Source organism: Carcharodon carcharias, chromosome 2 (assembly GCF_017639515.1).
Source record: "Carcharodon carcharias isolate sCarCar2 chromosome 2, sCarCar2.pri, whole genome shotgun sequence".
NCBI lineage: Eukaryota > Metazoa > Chordata > Chondrichthyes > Lamniformes > Lamnidae > Carcharodon > Carcharodon carcharias.
In genome coordinates, this window is record NC_054468.1 from 69,689,406 (window position 1) to 69,707,777 (window position 18,372).

The 18,372-nt window shown below is 41.9% G+C and overlaps 1 protein-coding gene across 4 annotated transcripts in view; it reads right to left on the reverse strand.

Moving 5' to 3' along the window:
• pxylp1 (2-phosphoxylose phosphatase 1) overlaps positions 1-18,372 on the reverse strand; it is a 201,686-nt gene that overhangs the window by 84,313 nt on the left and 99,001 nt on the right. For 2 of the 4 annotated variants that reach the window (XM_041204142.1, XM_041204161.1), the window contains one exon: positions 11,525-11,647. The exons of the other annotated variants lie outside the window; for them this stretch is intronic. In XM_041204142.1, the coding sequence (XP_041060076.1) occupies positions 11,525-11,647 (123 nt within the window). The remainder of the gene's footprint in view (positions 1-11,524; positions 11,648-18,372) is intronic. 4 annotated transcript variants of the gene reach the window in all.

An 18,372-nucleotide genomic window follows, 5' to 3' on the forward strand; every position in this document is an offset into this window, starting at 1 on the left:
TATGGTGAAATTAAGTATTGAAGAATGCATGGATCTATGAGAAAGTCCACACATTACCCAACCAGTGATGAACTTTCCTACCTTGGGTGGCTAATTAGTGATTTATTTTTATATCAAGAAATATATAAACAAATGCCAGAACCCATTTTACAGGTTTACCAAGGGAATCATCATAGAAGACATAACAAGACTTCCATAGGTAATGAAAGTTAAGCAGACTTTTGGGAAGGGCCATCTTAACAGCAGATGATAAGATGACAGTAGGAGTTGTACTTAATCTACTCTGTAAGTGAGACTGTGACTGTGTTTTATGGCTAGAGAAGCAACTGTGATTGCAGTTTGAAGTTGGGTCTTGGTGGTGTAGAGACATGCAAGTCCCTCAAACAGTAGAGCCAAATACAACTAAGTGGAACCAGCACTTGCTACTCATAGGGACTTCCGCAGTGCTATCAGAGGCAGGAGTGGGAGGAGCTGCAGCTCCATTGGAAAGGAATTGCATTATCAAGTTTCTTTCCCACCACACCACTGGACCTACACATCCCCGTTGGGTGACCCATTATATGTCTGAAAGCAGCTGTAAGATATCTCTAATGTGGGTAAAACCCACTATCATTGCTCTTTCTAACCAATTTCCTGGCTGTGACACATTCTAAAAGTAGGTTGCTCAATCTTTCAGTGGTACTAGGCACAGTATTGCTGCGAGAACACTGATTAACACATCTCTACTGCTTGGGCTCTCCTGTAATGGTCTGTAAACCTTATTCACTTGTTTGGAAAGACTGCCAATTGTTCTGTGGTACACTTCTGTAAAATCTTTCCACAGGATTGCAATCGTCTTTGACAGGTTCTGCAGACATATCATAGTTACCTCAAAGATTGTGGCATCAAGTCTCATTTGACAATTAAGCAGTATGGGCTTGAACTTGTCCAGATCTTGCTCCTTCATCTCCTACTGCCTCAACTTATTCCTTTAGATTGCCATTCACCAGTGCCCTTTCCCAAACTCTCTTGAATGCACATGGTCACTCGTTCACTCATCCACCCACTCATTGAAAGACTTGAGATCTTTAAAAACTTAACTGAATACTTTTATGGACACCTTTAAAATGCTGTAACGCAGCAACACTCCACATGAATGATTCAATCCTCACTTTAGCATCCCAATAGTGTACTTTATTATAATTCTGGTTGAGGCATGTGGGTCATTGTCTTTATATTTCACTGCTTTAGAAGGTTTTTCTATGTGGGTTCATCAACTGCAAAGGAGAACCCTGGCTAGAATAGTGATTTCTTAAAATATATTAGTTCTAATCCCATGGCGTAGACATGCTGAAGGGCAAGGACAAAACAGGGGCTCGATTAAGTGACATCCGTAGCACTACTGAAAGAAGGTAGGGAGTTCTCCTGGTGTTCCAGCCAACATTACACCCTCAACTAACACTACCCCCCTGACGCAACTAACCCTCCGACCCAACTAATTCCCCGATCCAGCTCAACTACCCCACCTCCCGACTAACTGCCTGATCCAATTCAGCTACCCCTAAACTGACTAATCCCGCAAACCAATTACCCCCAACCTGACTAACCCCCATGACCCAACTAAACTCCCAACCCAATTCAACTACTCCCCCAGCCAGAATAACTGCCCAACCTAACTCAACGCCTTCCCTAACCCAATCAACCCCCACAACCCAAATACCCATGACCCGACTAACACCCCACCAAACCCGACTCAACTACTCCCCCGTCCCGACTAACTATCCAATCCAACTCAGCTAAACCCCTGCCTGGCTCAACTATCCCCCTGACCCAACTAGCCCCTTGACCCAACTCAACCACCCAGCCTGACCAACCCTCTAACCCAACTACCCCCAACCCAACTAACTCCCCGAACTGACTCAGCTACTCCCTCAATCTGACTAACTGCCCAACCTGATTCAACTAAACCCACGACGCAACTCAATTACCTCTCCGACCCGACTAACCCCATAACCCGACCCGACCACCCACCCGGCGTGATCTGATTTACCCCCAGGCCTGACCCAACTGCCCCCAACAACCTGACAAGACTACCCTCCCCAACCCGACTATCCACACACTCACCCATCCAATTGCCTACCCACTCACAACACCTCATCTTTCAATTGGGCACTTTACAATCTTCTGGACTCAGCAGTGAGTTCAACAATTTCAGATCACACACCCACTGCTCTATTTTTTCAGAGAGAAGGAGCTGGTAATGGTTCTGCTGTTGGCATTTACACCTCTTCTAGACCCATCTTTTGTTTCATTACTTGTCCCATTAATCAACCCCTTTTGCCCTGCACCATCATCTCTACTGTCATTTAATCACTCCTGGCCTCGGCCCAATCACAGACTTTCCCTTTTGTTCTTTCCTACCCTCTTCTTCCCTCTCTTCATTCTCTGGTTCTGTACTTGTTTGTAAAGTGGTGTATCTTTAACTTCTTCCAGTTCTGACAAAAGGTCACCAACCTGAAATGTATCTCTGTTTCTCTTTATACTGGTGCTGCCTGACCTGCTGAGTATTTCTAGCATTTTCTATTTTTCCTTCCAAGACATGTTTCCATTTCTGATCAGCCACTATGCATAACGTGTTACTCAATGGCTCAGGATGTCACAATAAATTTTGTATTTTATCAGCCTCTGTGAAAAGAACTCCTTAAGTATAATAATGTGAAAGGACATTTTCTAGTGAAAGCTGATTGAAAAATGACTTTAGGTCAGTGTGGTACACTTAAACTACAACAACAATTTGTATTTATATAGTACCTTTCACATAATAAGACACACCAAGGCACTTCACAGAAGCATTATAAAACGAAGTATGACACTGAGCCACATTGGACAGATGAACAAAAGCACAGTCAAAGAGGTAGATTTTAAGAAGTGTCTGAAAGGAAGAAAGCAAGGTAGAGAGGTGGCGAGGTTTAGGGAGGGAATTCCAGAGCTAGGGCTTAGGCAGCTGAAGGCATGGCCACCAATAGTGGAGCAATTAGAATCGTAAATGCTCAAGAGGCTAGAATTAGAGGAGTGCAGATGTATCGGTGCCTTGGAGGTATGGAGGAGATTATAGGGATTAGGAGTGGCAAACCACGGAGGGTTTTGAAAATAAGGATGAGGATTCTAAAATTGAGGTGTTGTTTAATCAGGAGGCTGTGTAGGTCAGCGAGCACAGGTGTGATGGATGAATGGCATTTGGTGCATGTTAGGGCACAGGCAGCAGACTATTGGATGAACTCAGCTTTGCCGAGGCCAGAATGCGGGAGGCCAACCAGGTGTGTGTTAGAACAATCAAGACTGGAGGTAACAAAAGTATGGATGAGGGTTTCAGCAGCAGGTGAGCTGAGGTTGGGGCAGAGACAAGGTGATGTTACAGAGTTGGAAATAGGCAGTCTTAGTGATTGAAAGCTCATCTCAGGGTCAAATATGAAACTGAAGTCACAACCAGTCTGGTTCAGCCTCAGACATTTGCCAGGGAGAGTGATTGAGTCAGTGGTGAGGGAATGGAGTTTTTGGAGGAGACCAAAGACAATGGCTCCAATCTTCCCAATATTTAATTGGAGGAAATTTCTGCTCCTCAAGTATTGGATATTGGACAAGCAGTCTGACAACCCAGATGATGGTGCAGGGTGTTGAGGGAGGTGTCGTCAGTGTACATTTGGAAAATAGCTTTGTGTTTTTGGGTGGTGTCGCCGGGGGCAGCATATTGATGAAAAATGTGAGGAGTCCAAGGATAGTTCTTTAGGGTGTTAACTGTGCAGGGATGGGAAGGGAAATCAAGAATGCCGATTCTCCAGTTACGATTAAATAACTAAGAATGGAACCAGGTGAGTGCAGTCCCACCCATCTGGATGTTGGTGGAGAGGCACTGGAAGAGGACGGTGTCGCCAACTATGTCAAAGGCTGCAGGCAGGTTGAGAAGGATGAGGAGCAGTAATCTGTCTTCGTCACAATCACATGGAAAGGCATTTGTGCTAATATAACAGCTTTGGTAATGGTTCACTTTCATCAGCACCTTGATTATACTGACTGAAAATTTGATCTTTATAATAATATGAACATACGAGTTAGGAGCAGGAGTAGGCCACTGGCCCCGTCAAGCCTGCTCTGCCATTCAATAAGATCATGGCTGATCTGTATGTAACCTCAACCTCACATTCCTGCCCATCCCCTAATAGCCTTTCACCTTCTTGTTAATCAAGAAACTATCTAGCTTTTTCTTAAAAATATTCAGACTCTGCTTCCACTGCCTTTTGAGGAAGGAAGACTCTCGACCCTCAGAGAAAAAATTTCTCATCATCTCTTCTTAAATGAGCAACCCCTTATTTACAAACTGTGACCCCTTGCTCTAGATTCTCCCACAAGAGGAAACATCCTCTCCACATCCACCTTGTGAAGACACCTAAGGATCTTAAAGGTTTCAATTAAGTCACCTCTTACTCTTCTAAATTCCAGTGGATACAAGCCTAACCTGTCCAGCATTTCCTCATAAGACAAGCTGCCCATTCCTGGTATAAGTCTAGTAAACCTTCTCTGAACTGCTTCTAATACATTTACATCTTTCTCTAAATAAGGATACCAATACTGTACACACTACTCCAGATATGGTCTCACCAATGCCCTGTACAACTGAAGCATAACCTCCCTACTTTTTTAATCAATTCCCCTCACAATAAACAATAACATTCTATTAGCTTTCTATTACCTGCTGTACCTGCATACTAACTTTCTGTGATTCATGCACTAGGACACCCAGATCCCTCTGAATCTCAGAGTTCTGCAATCTCTCACCATTTAGTCAATAAGCTTCTTTTCCTGCCAAAATGAATGATTTCACATTTGTCCACATAATATTCCATTTGCCAGATCTTTACTCACTCACTTTGTAACCTCCTTATGTCCTCTTCACAATTTACTTTCCTACCTTTCTTTGTGTCATCAGCAAATTTAGCCACCATTTCTTTGGTCCCTTCATTCAAGTAATTTATATAAACTGTAAAAAAATTGAGGCCCAAGCAGTGATCCCTGTGACACCCCACTTGTCATATCTTGCCAACAAGAAAAGGACGCATTTGTGCCAACTCTCTGCTTCCTGATAGCTAGCCAATCTTCTATCCATGCCAATAAGTTACCCCCAATACTATGAGTTTTTATTTTCTGCAATATCCTTTGATGTGGCACTTAATCAAATGCCATCTGGAAACCCAAGTACAGTCTATCCACCGATTCCCCTTTATCCACAGCATGTGACTCCTTCAAAGAATTCCAATAAATTGGTTAAACATAATTTCCCTCTTACAAAACTGCTGACTCTGCTTGATTGCTTTGAATGTTTCTAAGTGCTCTGCTGTAACATCTTTAATAATAGCTTTTAACATTTTCCTTCTGACAGATGTTAGGTTAACTGGCCTATATAGTTTCCTACTTCCTATCTTCCTTCCCCTCCCACCCACCCACCCTCCACCCCCCATTCCCATCCCCGACTTTTTGAATAAAGGAATTATATTTGCTATTTTCCAATCTAATGGAACCTTCCCCAAATCTAGGGAATTTTGGAAAATTAAAACCAGTGCATGAACTATCTCACTAGCCACTTCTTTCAAGACCCTAGGATGAAGCCCATCTGGGCCTGGGAATTTGTCAGTCTGCAGCCCCAACAATTTACTCAATACACTTCCCTGATGATTGTAATTTTCCCAAGTTCCTTCCTCTCTTCCACTACCTGATTTACAGCTATTTCTGGGATGTTATTTGTGTCTTCTAAATTGAAGACCGAAGCAAAATACCTATATAATTGATCCGCTATCTCCCTACTTTCCATTATCAATTCCCCAGACTCACCTTCTATAGGATCAATGCTCACTTTGTTAACTCTTTTCTTATTTAAATATTTATAGAAACTCTTACTATCCATCTTTATATTACTAGCTGGCTTTCTCTCATACCCTAATTTTTCCCTCTTATTAATCTTTTTGTCATTCTTTGCTGTTCTTTATATTCTTTCCAATCTTCTGACCTGCCATCTTTGTGCAATTACATGCTTTTTCTTTAAGTTTGATACAGTCTTTTAGTTAACCACGGATGGTGGGCCCTCCCCTTGGAATTTTCCTTTCTTATTGGAATGTATATATTCTATGTATTCTGAAATATCCTTTTAAATGACTGCCATTGAACTTCTATTGACCTATATCTTAACTTCATTTGCCAGTTCACTTCAGTTGGCTCTACTTTCATACCCTCATAATTGTCCTTATTTAAGTTTAAAATATTAGTCTTGGACACACTCATTTCTCCCTCAAAATTAGTGCAAAATTCAAACATATTATGATTGCTGCTTCCTGGGGGTTCCTTCACTATGAAGTTATCAACTAACCCTATCTCATTTCTCAATACCAGGTCTAGTAATAGCCTGTTCTCTGGTTGGCTCCAGACATGCTGTTCTAAGAAACTATCCCAAAAACATTCTATAAAATCCTCATCTATGCTACCTTTGCCCATCTGATTTTCCCAGTCTATATGTAGATTAAAATCCTCCATGATTATGGCTGTACATTTATAGCAAGCTTCCATTATGTCTTCTTTTATACTGTGTCCTACTGTGTAGTTACAATTAGTGGGCCTCTATGTTGAGGTGATTGTTCTGTTTATGTGTGCTCACAAACGTGGCTAGTACTTTTTCCCTGGCAATGAAGGTTGAGGTGTTGACAGGAGTGTCAGAGCAAATTAAATCAGTTCAGTTCAGTTACTAAAGCGCCCAAGAGATCCAATGGACTTCCTGAGCACTAGACTTGGCATCGCACTATTGTTACCATGGTAGCAGTGTGAAGCAGCCTCCTCTATGAGATTTTGGTTTCAAAGTGCTCCTGTCTAAATCAGATTGAAACACAACTTCTGAGATAAGTGGTTATTTGTGCATTCTGGCAAAGTCGAAACTAGAATGCAACTATGGTTACAAACACAAGCATTGTGGACCTGTAATATCTCAGCGATAGCTGTATGGGCTACCTCATATCAGATAAACAAGGCAGCAGCTTTGATCAACAAGGCTTTTACTATTATGATGTTTTCCCACCTGAAGCCACCCCTGAAATTTCAGAGTCAAACGACTTGTTTCCTTGTCCGAATGCAAATAACTATTTCTCTAATACCATACAAATAACCTTTCTTTTTGTATGTCAATACGTTGCACTGTTCCCCCTTCGTTACTGTCAAAGTGAAGCCTTTCTACGAATTTCCAAACTCTCGAAGCCTTCAGTTCTTCAGATGCTAGTGATAAATCATTTTTAGGAAGATTCTCACCTCGGTGTTACCGAGCTGATGCTTGTGTTTGCAGTAAATTTCCAGGCGTGGGTACAGGGATTCCAGTCTGTAGTTATTCACCAAAATGTGTCCAATGTTTAAAATATTTTTTTGTAGGTTCTTTAGGTATTTTTAAGTCGACCATAAGCTTGAGAGGCAAAATGATGAAAAACCACTGATCCTTTCTCCTTCCAAGACATCAATCATTTTTATTAGTCAAATTTTCACATCATGGTTTCCGTACCTATCTCTTCTTTTGGCTCAACCAGAATATCCTACAATGAGTAAATCATCATCTTTAATTGTTTTGACTGGTGAGACATCATTCTATTCGTGTAAACGCACATCTGGATTCTTGATCGCTTTTGCCAAAATCAATAATCAAAATGCACATGACAGGCCTCGCTCCAGTTTCTTCGATCACACCACCTAACCAGTTCTTTCCTTTCCCCCAGCTTTTCACTACTAATGCTTTGTGTGTCATTCATTCCTTATCTTACTGAGTTTTCTGCAGCTTTTTACTTCCACGACATTGACCAAGCCCAGGCTTCACTAGGCTGAAGCAGGTTTCCGGCTGCTCCATAGTCCAGCAGCAGGAGGCTCCATTTTAGAGTGCACATAGCGTTGCAGAGCAAAGTTTGTTTTAGTCTCTGAGCAGAATACAGTATTTACTTAAGAAAGTGTTTGTTTAAATATTTGCACAAAGCATTCTGAGGGCTGATTTGAGATAGCGTAGCACAGAGCAGAGGTGGGAAGTTCAGTGTTCAATACCATACAATTTTACAAAGATACATAAGGAGTAGCCAGTGGTTTCTTCTTATTTCTACACATTTATGTGGCACAATTAATATTTCACATCCTTCAATTTGCACCAACTGGGGTTGTGCTTTCTCCCACAATTGCAACAGCTTTCAAGAAACATGTTTCCAGATCTTTGAAGTACAGACTTTCTTCACAGGGGCTGTACCTATTTATCTCCAAAAGCTGCAATTTCATTAAGCAAATTGCTGGGAAATTCACTTTTCCTAACAATTTCTGTGGAACATTTGGAATATTACCTGCTATTTCTATGGCTAGAGAAATTTCACAAGTGCCCTTCAATCACAAATATTCCTCAGGCAAGATATTTTCTTTTCCACTGGATTCTCTCCTCAAGCTACAAAACAATCTCAGCTAGTTCCATGAGAAATCATTTTAATAGGCATATTTTTCAATTGACCTGACCTGACCTTTTTGACAGACCTTTTCAAGAAGGTTTAATGCTTCATTGGCCAAATTAACATTTTTTACAAATACCAAACACAGAGAAACAGAATGTAAGAGGTTCCTCTGAGAGAGAACAATTAGAGGAAAGTGTTTAGCATTTGTGGCCTTGCTTTATAACAACAACTTATATTCATATGGCACATTCAACAAAGCAAAACATCCCAAGGTGGTTTACAGGTATTAGCAAACAAAATATGACACTGAGCCACACAAGGAGATATTAGGGTAGAGGGCAGTCGACCAAAAGCTTGGACAATAGTAGGTTTAAAGGAGCATATTAGAGGAGGAAATAGAGATAACGAGGCAGGGAGGTTTAGGGAGAAAATTGTACAGCATAGGACCGAGGCAGTTGAAAGCACGGCCACCGACAGTGGAGCGATTAAAATCGCTCAAGAGGTTAGAAGTGGAGAAGCACAGTTATCTTGTCTAGTTGTAGGGCTAGAGGAGATTACAGAGAAAGGGAGGGGTGAGACCATGAAGGGATTTGAAATCGAGGATGAGGATTTTAAAGTTGCAGCATTGCTTACCCAGGAGCCAATGTACGTTAGTGAGCATGGGGGTGACGGGTGAAAGGAACTTGGTTCGTGTTAGGATATAGTCAACAAAGTTTTGGAGGAGTTTAAATTTCTGGAGGGTGGAAGGTGAGAGACAAGGAAACCGCAATAACATTTGAAAATGTTAGGCAAGCATCATGTGACCAGATGCTTTTACAGTCCAGTTACATAGATCACTAAAGCATCATCAACAAGTACAGAAAATAATTAAAGCCTCTAATGTATTGCTGGCCTTTACATGTAGAGGTCTAGGAGACAAAGGATAGAAGTCACGCTAAGTATACAAAGCCCTGGTTAGACTGCACCTGGAGTACTCGGAGCATTTCTGGGCACTGCACCTTGGGAAGGACAGATTGACCTTGGAGGGAGTGCAGTGTGGGTTTACCAGAATGATACCTGGATTTCTAGGATTAAAGGAACTACATAAGGTAGGCCTGTTTATTCTGGAATTTAGAAAGTTAGGGGGTGATTTAATCAAAGTTTTCATGATATTAAGGGGAACAGATAAGGTGAATAGAGAGAAACTATTTCCAAAGTTATGGAGCCTAGGACTAGAGGGCATGAGAGCTTTTAGGAGTGAAATTAGGAAACACTTCTGCACACAAAAGGTGAGAGAAGTTTAAAGCTCTCTTCTGAAAATGGCAACTGCACTGGATCAATTGTCAACTTTAAAAGTGAGATTTTAGTTGGTTAAAGGTATTAAGGGAGATGGGGCAAAGGCAAGTATATGGAGTTAGGTCACAGAGATTAGCCATGATCTCAGTGAATGGCAGAACAGCCTTCAGGGGCTAAATTGCCTACTCCTGTGTTTCTAAACCTCCAGGATGTACCTAACTAGGGTTGACAACCTTACCCTTGGAAGGTTTGTAACCCTAGACCTAGACAGATGCTTTGTCAATCTTGGTGCACATTGCCAGCATGTGGCTGTCCCATGAACCTGAACCCTTGTTGCAAAATTTAACTTAAAAGTGTTATTTTTAAATTAAATTACACAAATCAAGGCAAAGTAGTCAAAAACCCTGACATATCATATCCACCCTAATACTTCCTGGTCAAACAAATTCTTCCCCCCAAATTTAGAAACTGCTGTTTATTTCTGGCCACCAGGTGGCAATAGCCCCTTTTCTTGAATAATAATACATTGCAGGGATAAAAGTTGCTGGCTTTCCTTTCTTCAGTCCCAATTTTCAATTCTGCCCTAGCAAATTATATAGCTGCATCAATAATTTATAACAAACATACCTTAAAAATATTAAGTAATTCCCCTATAATCATAAACTTACTCTGAGTAAGTTTACACAAACACAATCGTTTTAAGGAAGCCAAGAGTGTGCAAGGAAGAGGGTTGGTGAATTGACACTAAGTGAATTGCTCATTTGGAGAGCTGCTGCAGAAATGATGGACTGAATGGCCTCCTTCTGTGCTGTAACAATTCTGTGATTCTGTGAATAAACTCTTCATTTCCTTGTCTGTAATTTTTTTTTCAAATTTGGCTTCATTGCTCAGAAATGTATTTTTCATATATAGTTATGGTAATTGTATATTCCACACTGCACCTTGAGTACTGTGCATGGTTCTAGTCATAAAGGCACAAAGAAGACACTGAGGCCCAAAGAGTTGCCAGAAAATAGCCACATGGCATATCCTATTTTCAAAGGCCCAGGTCATGAAGGAAGGTTGGAGAACTTTGGGCTTTTCAGGCTCAAAAAGTGATTGAGTTGTGATCTTATAGAGAGATATAAGATAGCAAACAATGTGGAAAAAGTCAAACTTGAATATTAATATTAGGGCAATATGACAAGAGAGTTGTGCATTGAAATGAGACTCAAATATCAGGGCTTCCTCATACAGTGATGAACACACGGAATGGATTTCCAGAGAAAGTTGTGGAGGTGGAAACTTTGGGATTAGTACAGAGATAATTAGCTGCTCTATTTAGGTTAATTGGATGGAGATCATGTGGGTTCCAGGATAGGTGGATGATTTGATTCACCACATTGCCACCTGTGTAGTAAAGATGAAAATTAACTCCTATATACACTGTTTGCATCTACTTCACAACCGATCAAGGCTGCTTTGAGGTAAAGTCCACAGTTACGAATCTGAAGTAGTCAGGACTCAGTATCTCCTCACCACTAGAAAACAAAACTACTTCTGAAAAGAAAGTAAAAACGGCTTTTATTTAATCTACTTTGAGGCTCTGCTAACTGAGGTAAAGTCTTTCTGAAGGTCTCTGGGTCTCAATCCTGATCCCATTCATGCTGATTGTTCCTGCTTTTGTGCAATTTGCAATCTCTCTGCCAGATGAGCTGCAACTCAATATCCTGCATTCTGTTACTATGGTGGATAAGACTGCAGTTCAGTCTGAGAGAGGACGCACGCACCTGCTCCTGAACCATTCCTGCCCTTTGGGCTCTTCTGGGCTCTCCACCGTGGATCTTCCACTCTCCTCTCTCTAGCTCTATATCCAGCTGGTCCCATGCTGACTCCGCTGCGCACTGTGGCTGCTGCGCACAAACACAAATGGCATTTTTATAAATCATCCAGATTCAAAAGGCCAAAACAACCGAATTATGAAGTGAAGAAATAAAGATTAAATGTTCAGACACAACAGAAGTGTAGCCCTATCTCTCCTCTTTCTCCTTTTCTGGCACAGAAAATGTATACCATGGAACTTAGCAACTGTCTTACCCCAAAAAATCTAACAGATTGGATGCAGTTACACCCTTTTTTTTTACAGAACGGAAAAGTCCCTTACCTTTCTTTCCCTTCCCAAAAGACGTAAAGAGGTCTAAACTATTTTAATGCGATATTGCCAACAACATACGTTCACAAAATGGGGGAAATGTTTATGAATAAACGTTTGATGATTTTATTGGTTGACATCAATAAATACAATTTAACTGATTGTCACATTATATAATTACTGTATCCAACACCTTTGCACCCTCTAAGGTATAAACATCAGCAGCACATGTATTTAATTAAAACAAATGATGTTTTCCAGCAAAAAAACATGCATTGCCATTCTAGACATGATCGTTTGGTAGTACAGGATTTGAGTATTGCTGAAAAAAAGAAACTGTTTTGTCAAAGCTTTTCACCTTGCATTCGTCACAACAATTTGCAAGAATACCAAATGTAAATGGAACAACAATTTATACTGTATGAGAAGAGAGTGCTGATTGGTTGGCAAGTGAACTCTGATTGGTGGAGGTGTTGCCATGGAGAATGCACCAGTTGATGGTGGAGGAGTTATAAATACAAAGTTTATAAGGTTGTTATGTTTTTGGACTATCTCTTTAATTTAGGGTAAAATGGAGGCATGAAGGGGGTCATGTGACCTGTTCTGAAGAAGATTGAGTGGCTGAGTTGTTAAAGGTTAAAAGGGGGCCAGGATTATTTCACTAGGAAGAAAGTAGGTGCAAGATGTTCACTGTAGACAGAGACAAGACATCTATGATGGCTCTGGGTAGATTTTTAGTCTCCAAGTCTCACTGGGAGGTGTTAAGAATATCAGGTTTTGTAAATGATTATGCTTTGATCAAGAACCAAAGTACACAGAATTAAGGTGGTTGGCAAAAGAACCAAAAGAGACATGTGGAAAAACTTCATTACGCAGTGAGTTGTTAAAATTTGGAATGCACTACCTGAGATTCGATCATGACTTTAGTGGATAAGCATTGGAAGAAAAAAAAATGCAGGGCAACAGGGAAAGGGCAGAGGAGTGTGACGAGCTAATAGCTCTTCCAGAGCTGGCATGGATGACCGACCAAAAAGCCTCCTACTGTGCTGTAACCATTCTATGATTCTCCCATCACCCACAAATCGCAACCTACACACACTATTCAACCATGACAGCCACATCACCCACATGGATTGCAGATCACTCAATGACACTTCTCACTTTCTTGTAGGAGAATTTGTTGCATAAAAGGAGGCAGCAAGGAAGAACTGGAGGATGACAAGTGAAACTAGGCATTTTAGCCCCCATGGAGGTAATAATGCTGGTCATCTTAGAAAGAAGCATCACTGAGATTGTAGCCACTGGGCTGCTGTTGGGGCTGGAAGGATCAAGAAGAGGATATCTGCATATCTAATCCTTCTTCTGTCATCCCACTCTTTCTTCTGACTAGAAGCTGCAAATGATATTAGCATGCACTTGTTTACTTTCTCTACTTCCCTCACATAATGCAATGCTTATCCCTTTTCATTTCAGTCCCCCAAAATTGGAATGTTCCCATTCAGATGTGAAAGGGAAAAAGACAGCGATGCCAAACAGGCATAGTCACGTGATTTTGTATTTTCAGCCACTAGCTCAGGGGCTGATGCTGCATTTAGTTTAGAGGCTGGATTAGCATGTGGTGAGACACTGGGCACACTTATGCATGAGGCAAGTCTGTGGGAATGGGTAACGTTGATACCAGCTCAGCAGATGGTGAGGTCACGCACTAGTTCTGCTGCAGAGGAGTCAGATGAGAATTTTGATGGGCCAGGCTACAGAAGAAGGCTGATGGGTATACATAACCATTGGTATACTGAAAAACCTGCTCACAATGTCAAGCAGCATGGAAGAATCCAGCACCAACTTGACACAGGTTTTCCACAAGCTGGGACTTGATCCTTTCCAAATATCGAATGGTTAGACAGCTCCACCAGCAAACCTGTGGAACCCATCATTAGGGCTCAGCTTCTACTAAAGGTATCAGTGCTGTAGTGGAAGCTCAGGCTGCTGCCTTGCAAATGCAGATCACTGCCATAATCAGTGACCCTGCAGTGAATTTGTAAATAGTTTGATGGTTTAATAGTAATGAGAAAGGAAGGGAGAAAAAGGAAAAAATGGCAGGTAGCCTAGCTCAGCAGTAGGATTGTCATCTCTGAATCAAAAGATTGTGGGCTCAAGTCCTCTGGCATCCTTGAGTATATAATCTAGGTTGGCATTTCAATGCAGAACTGAAGGAATGCTGCATTGTTGGAGGGGCTGTCTTTCAAATGTAATGTTAATTTCCTGTCCATCTGTTCAGTTTGACTTTAAAGATCTCACAAGAGAGAAGGGGAGTTCTCCCACTTTTATCAACATTACAAAAACAGATTAATTTACCATTTATCTCATTGTGTTTGTGGGACCTTGCTGTGCACAATAATCTGCAGCATTTGCCTACATAACAGTGATTACACATCAAAAGTAATTAGTTGGCTGTTTACAATGTCCTGAGACATAAAAGGCACTAAAGAAACACTAATATGGTCATTATATTAATGATAAATCGAGCTGGTCATAATTCTAGACCACCACAGATGTTTGGGAATGTTGTGTGCTCACTACCATGCACTGGTACAACTCTAAATTTGAAAGTCTGCAAAAATTCTGCAGCCAAATAAACCTCTTGCCAAAATCAATTTACAAGTGCCACATTTCAGAAAACCTGCCAAATCACAAAAAATTTACAGAAAATGATTGTGAAGAGACAACAAATTGAGCCTTGACCTTTTTACATTCGACAATGAAAGTAAAGCTGAAGCTATAGCCTAGATTCTCAGTGCATTGTTCCATTTAAAACAACATGTCATCCTGAGTTCAATCTGCCAAAGGCAAGACACATCTTTATTGCCCTCTTGTGCTCTCAATGATTGTCAGTGAGAGGATACATAAAGTCTATGGTTCAAGCAGAATTGGGAAAGTCTGATCAAACAACATTCTTGAGATGACACCTTAATAAGCAGGTATATTTTATATATGTATGTGCATAGGTGAGGATGCTTGTTACTCAGATGTAAATGTTGAGAAAAGTACATACTTTATTTATTTTAAATCCCAAACTACTGAAATACTATGACCATACATAAACCAAAGGTGAATTAAGCTTTGTTTCTATTGATTAGAATCACAACTTTGTCACTTTTATAGAAATGAGCAGACAACTTTCACTGACCATCATTTTTGATCTGTTTAACTTTTTGGCTGAAACATCAATAAAGGTCTAAAACTAGGTGTGGGGATCTCGACAAGTGATTAACCTATGCCCATTGCTTTTGACGTAGGCAAACTTTGCGGTGTCTGATGGCTGATGCCTCAACTTGCATTGCAACACATGCAGTTAAGGCACTCGTGCATGTTTCGCTGCTGCAGTGGGAGCTCAGACTGAAGTCATACAACCTAAGTTTGCTCCCACGCAAGCTTGGGCAGCTGCCATCATATCTGTAGAGATCAATATGCCAAGGGGCTTGCCTAGCAGAGTCTCACAGCAGTCCAGCAATCTGTTCTCCAACACGTTGCAAGGATTGCTAAGGTTTTGCCTCAGGGTGTGATAACGGGAGGAATCATCCCAGATTTGCACTAAGTGCGGTAGCAGGTGGGTAAAACGATGTTTTCCCCATCAGCTGCAACGGCGGGTTTTCACACTGTATCGTCCCAAACCCGCCGCATTAGTTATGCATTCCCGGGAAACACACCGCTTAGATGGCGGGCGGGCTCTCATTCACCTGCCACGCCATCACTGTCATGAAGTTATTAATGTATATAATATTTTGGAAAATATTTTTCTTTTAAAATAGAGGTTTAGTCTGTGGGTGTGTCTTGATTGGATTAAAGCCAGCTAGTCTGGGTGCTTTGAAATGTACCAGTTTTTATATGTAAGAAATATAGCGTGCATTTGCACTTTTGTGTCTAGAACATTCAAAAAGTGGAGTGAAAAATGACACCTTTCTAGCAGCTACCAAGCAATATGTTTATATTACTGATAAAATCGGTATTATAAAAGGGATTTCATTGTTAAAAGTTCAAAGAGGTTGTTGATACAATAAGAATTAACATTCAATCAGAGGTGGTAGGTATAACTTCAGCAGTTTTCGGGTGTGCAGCGCAAAGGCAATGTGAGATCAAAAGGCAGCTGTAAGCCTCCAATGGGCTCCACAGCAACCCAAGTGAAAGGAACTCATTTTGAATTCGTAAGGTGAAAGTGCTTTGCATGGTGTTTGGTTAAGTCTATGGGTTGCTGTTACCTTAATAGTTTGGGAATTTGTTAAAAGTTATGATAGTAGCAATTTGTAGCCACATGTATATGTATTTTAACTTGTGTAAACTAATAAAATGTTTCATTTAGTTTAATGTAAAACCTCGAGAACTGGTGGTCTGATTCCTAAATTTAGAGTCGCATCTCAAACATAACACTTAAAATTATAGGTTAAGACAGTTTAAAGTTTCCCTCCGGGATTTTTAAATAACTCCGTTTTACCAACTGCGTCGGTCATAACAATCACCTCGCCGCTTCATCAAGCTGGGTGCCATATTTGAAGTCCAGTCGCATGCACACATCTCAGTGCTTGCAGCCCACAACTACTGCAGGGAAGATGTCCATGAAAGCTAAAAGACTGCAGTCCCTGGGTTTAATGACGCATCACTGGAACACCTTTTGGATGCCATAGAGGCCCACCATGATGTCCTCTATCTCTACTCTGGCTGCAGAATGGGCAGTAGCGTAACCAACCAGGCTTGGGAGGTGGTGGCAGTGGTGATCAGTGCCAATGAGGCACAAAAGACATTGCCATCCAATGCAGATAAAGGATGAATGATCTCATCCATTCAGCCAGGGTATGGCGACTATCTCATCACTCTAAACTCACACACTCAAGCCCATCACACATTCACTAGCATCTCACTCACTGCCAGCTCAAGAGACATCACCACCCATTCTCTCACACATACCCTCACACGTCCATCTGGCCTCATCTCCTCTGGAGACTGCCTCCTCAGCCCTCACCACTTTGAGGCCACTTGCACAGATCAACATGTGCCCCCACACATACCCTGGGATACCCTCCTTCCCCAGTACAGCCCTCTTCCCTTGCCTGAGGCCACTTCTCCCTCTTCACCAAGCAGGCCCTAGCCCTGCAGCTATTGAAAAGCCACCACGTGGCTGATCTGGTAGGTAGAGACCTGCCGTGAACCTCCTAAAAGTGATGTGGTGCTGCCTGTGAAGCCTGGAGCTGATGACTGTAAGTGCTGCCTGAAGCAAGGTAGGATTGAATTCCCGAGCAAACTGCAGCCCACCAGATGCACATCGCTTATGTGCTGCTGTGAAACACGTTGCTGTGTTTTCCCGCCGACATGGGCGGATGATCCAGTGGTGGGGGACGATTCCGATGGGCTGGCCTAATACTGATACGCTGATGGACTACAATGAAGCTCCCGAAGTCTGATGGCGGAGAAGGCAGCCCACCATCGGCAGGTGAGCAGACGATCGCTGTCATGAAACCAATCGTACCACACTGTCTGCTCACGCCACCGAACACGCCCAACGCATAGAAAATCCCAGCCCATGACTCTGTGGAGCACAAAACTAATGTCCTCTCTCAGAGTATCTGCAATCTTCCTCCCCCCACTACCACTGTACCAGTGCTCTTGCTGTCAGCAAAATGGTTGCCACTCATGCTGAGGTCGTGCACTTTGAAGCTGGCCTTTCTAGGACCAGAGCTCCTCAAGGTCATCAGCAGCCTTCCCACCAGCCATGCTGCAGCTACTGGGGTACCACTCTGTAGGTGCGCTAGGACAGAGAAAGGAACATGGAAGACAGGCACTAAGGGAATGCAAAACGGTGCTTATACCTTTTTTAATGGAATGTGGGATGATTTAATTTCTAATTTTGGTTTGGGATGTTTGTTTTGTGGTTCAGCATTATAACCAAGAGAATGCTGTGATGGCCAGTGACAGAGGGAAAGTAAGGGTGGGACTGTTGTTGAATAGGATCTGCAGTTGCATTCACTGGTATTGCAGTTGACCAGCCAAGGCAGCCCAGCCTGAAAGGGGATGTGTTGATCCTCTCCTGCTCCTCATCAGCTGCTTGGTGTATACCAAATGGCAAGTGCTTTGCCCTCATGATGATGAGGTTCTGCAGTTTGTAACAGACCATGATGAACTGTGACATATGTTCTGATCACTATTGCAGGGCTCCTCCTGCATGGTCCAACCGGTGGAAGTCTTATTTAAGCAACCCACTGGTCTGCTCAATGACATTTCAAGTGGCTGCATAGCTTTCATTATGTGTATGCTGTCCTATTGGACATGAGTTGTGCATCGGAGTCATGGGCTATGTAGTCAGGATGGTCCTTGCCGCCCAGTAGCCACACACTGATTTGAGGAGCTGAGTCAAATGCTGATGGTACAACAGACTGGCACAGAATTAATGCATCATGACTGCTGTCAGGATACTGGCCACTGACCTGCATGATGCAG